The 12,167-nt window shown below is 34.3% G+C and overlaps 1 protein-coding gene across 1 annotated transcript in view; it reads left to right on the forward strand.

Annotated features, from left to right (window-relative positions):
• Positions 1-12,167, forward strand: part of LOC149790718 (uncharacterized) — a 395,180-nt gene that overhangs the window by 284,844 nt on the left and 98,169 nt on the right. Inside the window, exons 7-10 of the mRNA XM_089973252.1 lie at positions 238-810; positions 4,477-4,515; positions 6,382-6,948; positions 11,325-11,357. Coding sequence (XP_089829378.1) covers positions 238-810; positions 4,477-4,515; positions 6,382-6,948; positions 11,325-11,357 — 1,212 coding nt within the window. The remainder of the gene's footprint in view (positions 1-237; positions 811-4,476; positions 4,516-6,381; positions 6,949-11,324; positions 11,358-12,167) is intronic.

Here is a 12,167-nt window from a genome sequence, read left to right on the forward strand (position 1 = left end):
TATCGATTACAGCACCAGAAGCACAACTGCTCAGAACATTTATTGTAGTGAGTAATTTCTTAATTACTTTTCTCTAAAACCCGGGAGAATTAAAACTATTCCACCACCTTAGGACTCGAGAACATGCACTTTCTCATAGAGATTAGCAAATATCATTGCAATAAGTCTGGACACGTCATCGATGTAGCAACGTATTATGCATGTTGAAGATTCGTAACAACTATTCCTTTTTTGCAGTCTGTGTAACAGATTCACTTGACCTTGCTTTCATACTGGATGCTTCAACCAGCGTTACAGAGCCCAATTTTAGGCGCACGTTACAATTTGTGCAAAATATCGTCAGCGAACTGGATATAGATAGCGGCGCTACGAGAGTTGCTATCCTGACCTTTAGCACAAACACCAAAATACAGTACAACCTTGGTGAAATATCTAACAAAGCAGAGTTTATTGATAGAATTCGAGAAATTAGTTATGACTATGGGAGCACGAATACTGCTGACGCACTAGTTGCAATGCGTACGAAAGTATTTAGCACGAGTCGTGATCGACCGCACGTGCCAAATGTTGCTATTCTCATCACTGATGGCGTATCAAATATAAACGGGCAACGCACGGTCAGCGATGCAGAGGACGCAAGGGCTGCGGGAATTAAGATATTCGGTGTTGGTATAACTTTAACGGACACTTGGGAACTGGATGAAATTGTATCCAAGCCAGTAGAGAAGTATAAATACAGCGTGGATAATTTTGAAAAGCTTGATGCAATAGCTAAATTATTGCTCACGATGGATTGCGAAAGGGCGCCTGGTAGGAATACTTTATGCATCAGTTGATATTTTCTAACATCAGTTCTAACTTACAATGTTTATCCGATTGAGCACAATAACAATTTAGTAGGCTGTTTGCGCTTTTGTTGCTTTGCTATAAAACGAGGTGCTTTTCTCTCTATTTAAAATTGACTCTATCCTTTTGTGTTAATGCTGATTAAATTACAATCGTCTGTATATTATATTGTAATATATTCTTTGTCCTGTGCATGTTTTGTGTTCATTGTCACGTGTTGTTTGTCATTCATGTATCATCTGCATTTTTGGACGAGCTTTTGCACAATTTTAGAAGCAACATTTAGGAATAACTGATTACACATCGTGAGATATATATATATATATATATATATATATATATATATATATATATATATATATATATATATATATATATATATATATATATATATACTTACATTACACGTCTTAGAATGCAGACATATATTTTATTCTTGACACCAAAATCCACTTTTCAGTGTTGGTTAATTAGAGGAAACAAACAGCATGATACTAACCGTCCTAATTTCTAGATTGTACGTGATGTCCAGCGAGTAAATTAATTATTTTGGTTATAATATAGACATGGTTATAATTAACAAATGAAAGGGTATACATATTCTGGTGTATTTTAAAATATTTCTTTATCTGTTGAATAAATCCCACTCTACATCTGAAAGAAAAGTCGACTAATGTTAATTGTTCGAAATGCAATTCATCAATGTGATTAATATTTGGTTAGAGTTTAAAAGCCATCAGTTTGCAATGACATTGGTTTATTTTTCATACTTTTAGAGACATATATACTGTGCAGTATAATGAGAAAGTCTCTTAAGACTAGTAGCAAATCTAGATACTAAACAAAATGGCAACTATAAGATGGCTCCAAACATGATTTTACTAGGATTGAAGTTTTCAGTTAACCTTCAGTTTTATTAACTTTGATTCCCCAATGGCAATGGCAATCAGTTAAGCAGACAGTCAAAAATCAAACAAGGACAAAGCCATATTTTTGTTGCATTTTTCATATACTGGTAAAATATACAAATTACCTCCCAATAAAAAATAAATAAATAAATAAATAAATAAATAAATAAATAAATAAATAAATATATAAAACAAACAAACAGAGGTATGTTTTTAAGGTTTGGTTAAAAGGTTAAAGTAATAAATAGTTCTGTAAATTAAATTCAGAGTTCTCTACCTAGCCGATTTGTGTTGGTATACATTCATATTTCATGGAAACATATGTAGAATATTCTCATAAGCAACTGTTCAAGATGAAGTCTTTGTCCAAATTAAATGGAGAACTAATAACAAATAAATTATATACACTATAACATGTTCCGCGTAAGTGATATGTATACTTAACCATTTGCTCAGTTTTCTAAGACTCTAAAAAACTTAACTGACATACCTGTTGGTTAAACTGGATAGAGGGAGCATTGATGGAACGAATACTTTACTGACATACCTGTTGGTTAAACTGGATAGAGGGAGCATTGATGGAACGAATACTTTACTGACATACCTGTTGGTTAAACTGGATAGAGGGAGCATTGATGGAACGAATACTTTCTCTGTAAGAAGTATCGGAGTTGTTTAACCTGCTAAGTACATGTAGTTGTAATCGATTGTTATTTTTGACCAAAAGTTGCACCATTATTCCTTCTTTATTGTCCGAACAAATGAGTAACTACTTTGTTGTTTGGCACTCCAGACCGTAACCCCATTGATCTGGTAACATATAAAGCTTCTCAAAGACAGAACATGTTCCAAGTACTCCGTTGTATTCGTTTCCATTTATCTTAATGTACTATTTCTATTCATAGTTGCAAATGTATGTTCTATTTCCATTATGACGAGGTTTACGTTTGCATAACTAGTTTTAATTCAGTTGCGAATTAACGTTTCCATAACTAGTTCTGTTTCTATTATGAAACGGCTAACCGTTCCATAACTAGTTCTATTTCAGTTATGACAGACTTAACATTTACATAACTAGTTCTATTTCAGTTATGACAGACTTAACATTTACATAACTTGTTTTATTTCAGTTATGACGCAGTTAACGTTTCCATAACTAGCACTGTAATAGTTTTTCATTGAAGAAAACCGTGTAGTCTTGTAGTGTAATAACATAATGCATTATTGAATTACCCGTGCAAATAGCATGCTTCTCACCCAGTTTTGTTTAAGCTGCAAACAACAAATATTTGTAATGTTTTCTTCCCTTGTGGTCCGTTTTTGGACTTTGCTCAAAATTTTCCTCACCTAATTTACCGAATATTGAATTCGAATGTTGACGTGCAGACTATTATTATTGGCTTCATCCTTCTGTCGAATAAATAATTACAGGGATAAACTGATCCATTTAACATGTTCAAAAGTTCAAAAGCTGATATTAAAATTTTTTTAAAGGGATTTTTAATTTTGTAAACAATTAGCAAAACTTCATTCAGGGTGGTATTAGTAAATCTTCAACACTGGTCAGTATGAATCATTTTAGATTTATTTTGGAAAGGGATAATCTCGTTTGAGCTGGAAGTGTTTGCATTTGTACGTGCTGTCATACAACTTAATCAAAGAGATTACTCAATGTTAATTTACTGTGCAGATCAATATTAAGTAGGTTATGTCACTTTTTCTTTTTAATTCAAACCTTCCTTTAATCTTCAGCGGTTAATGGTCAATGTTCCTTATTTTGCACACCACTGTAAATCATCGCTTTAAGCTGTACCATTGCTTTCAAGATGCAGAAGCTTTCATTATTGTGGCTTTATCTGTTTTTTGTTGACACTGTGTATGATTGATTGAAAGTTCATACCACAGTCGATATTAATAACGGCATTTTCTATGATCATTTGCACAGTAATAATGGTATTTCCTGTGCTAATTTCCATTGTTTACCTTATAATACAGGAGCCATTTTTAGTAACATTTAAGATCAAAGCCTTTCACATCCTGCGGTCGTCCGTATGCAAAAATGAAGCGAAACGAACCTTGGTACAACACGAGAGTATTACTCGAGCTGTCGGTAGCTTTTACTGTCCGGGACGGGTTTTTGAAGAAGCATGTTATTCGCACGGAAAATTCATACCTACAGTACGTGTATTGATGCAACAGACGCACTACGCACATACACTCCTTAACATGAACTAACATAGCTGGGGTGTTTTGCTAAACTATTTTCTCCAAGGCATGCGAAGCATTAATAGTATAATTTTTCTTATAGAAATAGTTTCCTTTGACTAGATAAAGTCATATCTTGTATAATTTTCTAATTCTCAGAGCATATTGATATGGAAAGTAAAATGAATTATGATTTTCCTACATCGCTATCAATTTGTAGAATATTGATGCATATGAAGATTATCCATCCTTTATTAAAATCGGTATTTATATTTATAAGGTTTATTCTTTATTTTTAAGTGAAAAGAAATGGTCCAAGACATTATTTGAGGAAATTTTTTCTCTTTAGCGAAACAAAATAATGCAAGAGCCAGTGGTCCACTGGCTTGTAACGAAATAATGTTCTAAATAAAATCAGACATCCCGGTTACCATTAGTTTAGTGCGGTTGCATTTACATTAAAATCAAAGCATCGGGGAATTTACATAATTTTGACGTTCTTTGGATCGTATTGCAGAGACGGACGGCCCAGAGACCACCATAGATTTATATCAAGGTAAGTAAGCATAGAAAAAAAAATCAACTGATTAAAAACGTCAGTGATTGTTGCTCTCACTATAAACCATTGTTGTAATGAATCATCTATCTTTATTGTAAAAGTACGTTCTGAAGGTTTAAACAAAAAGATTATACCCCTGCTAAACTGGAGAGATTCAATGTGCTTCAAAATCCATTGAGAAGACAATATAATGTATCAGAGCCTCTCCACAACTTTGTTTTTATGTTGTTTGTTTTTTTCTTACATACAATTTTATTTATTTTAATTCTGCCTTACAGTTAAATTTTATTCATCAAAATTCATTTAGGTGAATAAAAGTTAAACAATAACGCAGACTGTTTTAGTGGTATAGTCAAACCTGTTATTAGCAGTCACCCTTGTGAAAATGAGATGCTAGTCTTTCTACGCATGCGCAATGCGAATACAGTTTTAGTTCAAAATTATGTTCTTGAACAAATATCGTACACCGAATACGATTATCATTATCTATATTAGTTCTATTATTATTATTATTATTATTATTATTAGTAGTAGTAGTAGTAGAAGTAGTAATGGTAGTAGTATTGCTTTGAGAACTAGCATAATTTACTTCTAAAAAATTACCTTATGTACTTACAGTATCAAATCAATGACTGACATATAGTTTTGTTCCATTGTCTATACGTAGAATAAGTAAAAGAACCTAAGGACTGCATTCCTGGTAACTTTTTCACCTCAAACATAACTGGATATTTAATGAAAATCTGTATGTATATTGTGACTATCTGTTCCTTTTTCGCAAATAAGGATTTTTGCGCATACGGATTTGCTATTTCAGCAAACGGATTTAATATTTCAGCATTAGGGTGTAATATTTCCATATTATTATGATATTTTAGTGTTTGTCTTTTATACTTACTATAAAATACAAACTACTTAACCAACAGAAATGAACAGTATTTGAAAATCTGAATTTCATTTTTGAGACAATAAACTGTACTTAGGACGATCTTACCCGTGTCTTATGCTCCAACCAGTATTATGCAGCAAACATTGATAAAAACTGTTGATTAGGTCGATTGTGATAAACTAATATTGGGAACTGGCAATAAAAATGCCGATTTACCTCGAGAATTTTATACGACGACGGATCACTAAGCAATAGTGATTTTATTCACATATATATAATTACGAGCGGAGAGATCAGGCAATTTAAAGTTACACTAACGGACTAACTTGAGTTTGGCTAATGCCAACAATATAACACATCAATTTGCATGACATGTCTGTACCGAAACAATGCCATTATGGACCATCCCCCCTTTCCACCCAATAAAAACAAAACAAAATAAAAAAACACTCCATTTGCACGAATGTCCGCTTTAAGCAGCAAAATAAAATCCACTTTTTGATTACCAACACATGGCCGTGAATTACGAAACGTAGGTGACCGTTTAATACAGGACTTCACAGGAGACTGGGTGCTCTCTCTCTCTCTCTCTCTCTCTCTCTCTCTCTCTCTCTCTCTATATATATATATATATATATATATATATATATATATATATATAGAGAGAGAGAGAGAGAGAGAGAGAGAGATGAAGGACAGGTTTGACTACAAGTAGATTCGAAATACATGATAGAAAAATTATGCATCATACAGTACAATAGTGGCATTCACATTCAAATGTATTTTTTCTATACTGGGTACGAATACCACATAAAGTAAATATTGGCAGGCATGATTATTCACAGCTTTCATACGAAAATGAAAATTCTTATTTTCTACTTTACGTTTGTTTCCTTATGAAGCCGAATGTACGTTATTAAAACTATCAATCGAATCTGAACGGTCATATTATACGACGGAGACTTTTCTTTCAGGAATAGGATCAAATCCAGCGGATATTGTTTTTCTATTGGACACTTCTACAAGTAACGACGTCATCTTGTACAATAAAATCAGATCCTTCCTTGTCCATTTTGTTGAATCTTCAAGTGTAGAATCTGGAGAGGTTCGGTTTGCCTTTGTACCATACTCTAGCCACCCTGATTTAAAGTTTTACCTGAATAAGTACTCCAGAAAAACAGACATAGTCACTGCTATAAGAGATGCTACATTCAATTATGGCGAGAGAAACACCGCTGATGCTTTCAATCTGCTTCGGCGTCAAGTATTTACAGAAGGGAACGGCGATCGTCCACAGGTTCCGAATATCGTTCTTATGGTCACAACAGGAACTTCCGATAGAAACAGTTATAGAACAATTCAGGAAGCCGAAGCACTCCGATTTGCTGGTGTGGGAATTTTTGCGATTGGAATTGGATTAACAAATGCTAGAGAACTAGAAGCGATGGCAAGTAGACCAACAAGAGAGAATACCTTTCAGCTGGGAAGCGTAGATGAATTGGAATCTATCAGGGATATCGCTTTTGCCCAAATATTTACACGTAAGCCCATTTCATCAATTAGCAAAAAAGTTAAGACGACAAAGGCAAAAAGGATTTGTTTCATTTTATGGTGAGACAGCGCCTTTGATTATTACAATGGATGATCAGGCATATATTAAGCACGTAGCATCTGCACTAATGTAACTGCACATTTCGAGCGTAGACATATTGTGCTAAGCAGACATACTGTACTAAGAAGTCGTACTATGCTAAGTAGACATACTGTACTAAGTAGACATACTGTACTACGTAGACATACTGTACTAAGACATGCTGTACTAGGTAGACATACTGTACTAAGACATGCTGTACTAGGTAGACATACTGTACTGAGACATGCTGTACTAGGTAGACATACTGTACTAAGTAGACATAATGTACTAAGTAGACATACTGTACTAAGTAGACGTACTGTACTAAGTAGACATACTGTACTAAGACATGCTGTACTAGGTAGACATACTGTACTGAGTAGACATACTGTACTAAGTAGACATACTGTACTAAGACATGCTGTACTAGGTAGACATACTGTACTGAGTAGACATACTGTACTAGGTAGACATACTGTACTAAGTAGACATATTGTACTAAGCAGACATACTGTACTAAGTAGACATACTGTACTAAGACATACTGTACTAGGTAGACATACTGTACTGAGTAGACATACTGTACTAAATAGACATAATGTACTAAGTAGACATACTGTACTAAGTAGACATACTGTACTAAGACATACTGTACTAAGACATACTGTACTAGGTAGACATACTGTACTGAGTAGACATACTGCACTAAGTAGACATAACGTACTAAGTAGACATACTGTACTACGAAGACGTACTGTACTAGGTAGACATACTGTACTGAGTAGACATACTGTACTAAGACATACTGTACTAGGTAGACATACTGTACTAAGTAGACATACTGTACTAAGACATACTGTACTAGGTAGACATACTGTACTGAGTAGACATACTGTACTGAGTAGACATACTGTACTAAGTAGACATAACGTACTAAGTAGACATACTGTACTAGGTAGACATACTGTACTAAGACATGCTGTACTAGGTAGACATACTGTACTGAGTAGACATACTTTTCTAAGTAGACATAATGTACTAAGTAGACATACTGTACTAAGTAGACATACTGTACTAAGACATACTGTACTAAGACATACTGTACTAGGTAGACATACTGTACTGAGTAGACATACTGTACTAAGTAGACATAATGTACTAAGTAGACATACTGTACTACGTAGACATACTGTACTAAGACATACTGTACTAGGTAGACATACTGTACTGAGTAGGCATACTGTACTAAGTAGACATACTGTACTAAGTAGACATACTGTACTGAGACATACTGTACTAGGTAGACATACTGTACTGAGTAGACATACTGTACTAAGTAGACCTAATGTACTAAGTAGACATATTGTACTAAGTAGACATACTGTTATAGGTAGACATACTGTACTGAGTAGACACACTGTACTAGGTAGACATACTGTACTAAGTAGACATATTGCACTAAGCAGACATACTGTACTAAGTAGACATACTGTACTAAGACATACTGTACTAGATATACATACTGTACTGAGTAGACATAATGTACTAGGTATACATAGTGCATTACGTAGACACAATGCATTAAGTATACATACTGTACTAAGTAGACATACTGTACTAAGACATACTGTACTGGTAGACATACAGTACTAAGTAGACGTACTGTACTAAGTAGACATACTGTACTAAGACATACTGTACTAAGTAGACATACAGTACTAAGTAGACGTACTGTACTAAGTAGACATACTGTACTGAGTAGACATACTGTACTAAGTAGATGTACTGTACTAAGTAGACATACTGTACTAAGACATGCTGTACTAGGTAGACATCCTGTACTAAGACATGCTGTACTAGGTAGACATACTGTACTGAGTAGACATACTGTACTGAGTAGACATACTGTACTAAGTAGACATACTGTACTATGGTAGACATACTGTACTAGGTAGACATCCTGTACTAAGACATGCTGTACTAGGTAGACATACTGTACTGAGTAGACATACTGTACTAGGTAGACATACTGTACTAGGTAGACATACTGTACTGAGTAGACATACTGTACTAGGTAGACAGACTGTACTGAGTAGACATGCTGTACTAGGTAGACATCCTGTACTAAGACATGCTGTACTAGGTAGACATACTGTACTGAGTAGACATACTGTACTAGGTAGACATACTGTACTGAGTAGACATACTGTACTAAGTAGACGTACTGTACTAAGTAGACGTACTGTACTAAGTAGACGTACTGTACTGAGTAGACATACTGTACTATGGTAGACATACTGTACTAAGTAGACATACTGTACTAAGACATGCTGTACTAGGTAGACATACTGTACTAAGACATGCTGTACTAGGTAGACATACTGTACTGAGTAGACATACTGTACTAGGTAGACATACTGTACTAAGTAGACATACTGTACTGAGTAGACATACTGTACTAAGTAGACGTACTGTACTAAGTAGACATACTGTACTAAGTAGACGTACTGTACTAAGTAGACGTACTGTACTAAGTAGACATACTGTGCTAAGTGGATGTACTGTACTAAGTAGACATACTGTACTAAGTAGATGTACTGTACTAAGTAGACATACTGTACTAAGTAGATATACTGTACTAAGTAGATGTACTGTACTAAGTAGACATACTGTACTAAGTAGATGTACTGTACTAAGTAGACATACTGTACTAAGACATGCTGTACTAGGTAGACATACTGTACTAAGACATGCTGTACTAGGTAGACATACTATACTGAGTAGACATACTGTACTATGGTAGACATACTGTACTAAGTAGACATACTGTACTAAGTAGACATACTGTGCTAAGACATGCTGTACTAGGTAGACATACTGTACTAAGACATGCTGTACTAGGTAGACATACTGTACTGAGTAGACATACTGTACTAGGTAGACATACTGTACTAAGGAGACATACTGTACTGAGTAGACATACTGTACTGAGTAGACATACTGTACTATGGTAGACATACTGTACTAAGTAGACGTACTGTACTAAGTAGACATACTGTACTAAGTAGATGTACTGTACTAAGTAGACATACTGTACTAAGACATGCTGTACTAGATAGACATACTGTACTAAGACATGCTGTACTAGGTAGACATACTGTACTGAGTAGACATACTGTACTAGGTAGACATACTGTACTAAGGAGACATACTGTACTGAGTAGACATACTGTACTATGGTAGACATACTGTACTAAGTAGACATACTGTACTAAGTAGACATACTGTACTAAGTAGATGTACTATGCTAAGTAGACATACTGTACTAAGTAGACATACTGTACTAAGTAGACATACTGTACTAAGTAGACGTACTATGCTAAGTAGACATACTGTACTAAGTAGACATACTGTACTAAGTAGACATACTGTACTAAGTAGACATACTGTGCTAAGTAGACATACTGTACTAAGTAGATGTACTGTACTAAGTAGATGTACTGTACTAGGTAGACATACTGTACTAAGACATGCTGTACTAGGTAGACATACTGTACTAAGTAGACGTACTGTACTAAGTAGACATACTGTACTAAGTAGATGTACTGTACTAAGTAGACATACTGTACTAAGACATGCTGTACTAGGTAGACATACTGTACTAAAACATGCTGTACTAGGTAGACATACTGTACTGAGTAGACATACTGTACTAGGTAGACATACTGTACTAAGTAGACATACTGTACTGAGTAGACATACTGTACTATGGTAGACATACTGTACTAGGTAGACATACTGTACTAAGTATACATACTGTACTAGGCAAATGATTTAAGTTATGAGCCAGCCATATTTGGCAACTACTCGTTTTCCATCTGGGAGGAAAAACAATATATCACAATATACCGTAATGATATTAGGTTTTTTCCTACCTCTGGATACATGTCTTCCTAATTCTGGTTTTCGTAAGTGGCTCTTAACAGTGACAGATAGACATTTGAATGCTCGCAAACAATTAATATGTGTTAGATCACATTCCCAAAATAAACTTGCCACTAAACGCGCTATGCCGATATATATATATATATATATATATATATATATATATATATATATATATATATATATATATATATATATATATATATATATATATATATATATATCGTCTTACTTCTCATTAGTAAAAATCTTTCATACTTTTATTTTTTAAAAAGGTTGAGGTCCTTTACATCATGTATTAAAATGGCTCTCAATATTTTTATCTTGATACATTTGCAGGAGCTGAACAAGCATTCAGATCGCCCGTAACAGGTATGCTTCTGATGGCTAATTTTATTTCGTAATAAAAGACGTGTTTGTTGAAGGGCTATGATTTGCGAACCGTGGCACAACGTGCAGTATCATCTTCTTTATTTGCGCTTGTAAAGGAATATAGAGGTTAAGTAAGGAAGATTATAAAATCTGATCGACTGTAAAAGTCTAATATATATTTATTTTGCCCAGGTAGGCAAAGGTAAAATATAAAACAGGAAGTGGTTTTCAGGTAGACCTTTGACTTATTGGTTTGCGAACACGCTTGCTAATAGTTTGTAAAGTATTGATGCCGTATATTATAGTGTCCAAATCACGATCTAACATATCCAACTATACCCCCTCATGTTATTGTTAAAACTAATTCCATCTGAAACATGACAGAGCCAAACACTTGTATATAAAGCAAACACCTATATGTAAAGTAAGAAGCGGTATATAAAGCAAACACCTGTATATAAAACCAAAGTTACATCGTGATGAAAGTACATTTTGTCCTATGAATATTGTTTTGCCAGTGTCAAATTATTAGTAGAAAGTGGAATATAACTGATACAGAATATTTAATGTCCGAATAGAAAGTCGTTAACTGGAGAAAAGTGATACATGATATATTTTATGTCTGTAACTTTACAAATATTTACCAATTACTGAAATATTCTATCCCAATTCAGTGTTGCTATGTATATCTAAAGTTTTTGGGGAATGCTATTCAGTTACAAAAGTACGATTTGGATGCAGTATCACGTGGAATATGCCATATAAAAAAACAATAATTGACGTATGTCAATTCCATTGAATAGAGCAGGT

This window comes from Sinohyriopsis cumingii, chromosome 10 (assembly GCF_028554795.1).
Source record: "Sinohyriopsis cumingii isolate HCF-2022 chromosome 10, ASM2855479v2, whole genome shotgun sequence".
NCBI classification, from domain to species: Eukaryota; Metazoa; Mollusca; class Bivalvia; order Unionida; family Unionidae; genus Sinohyriopsis; species Sinohyriopsis cumingii.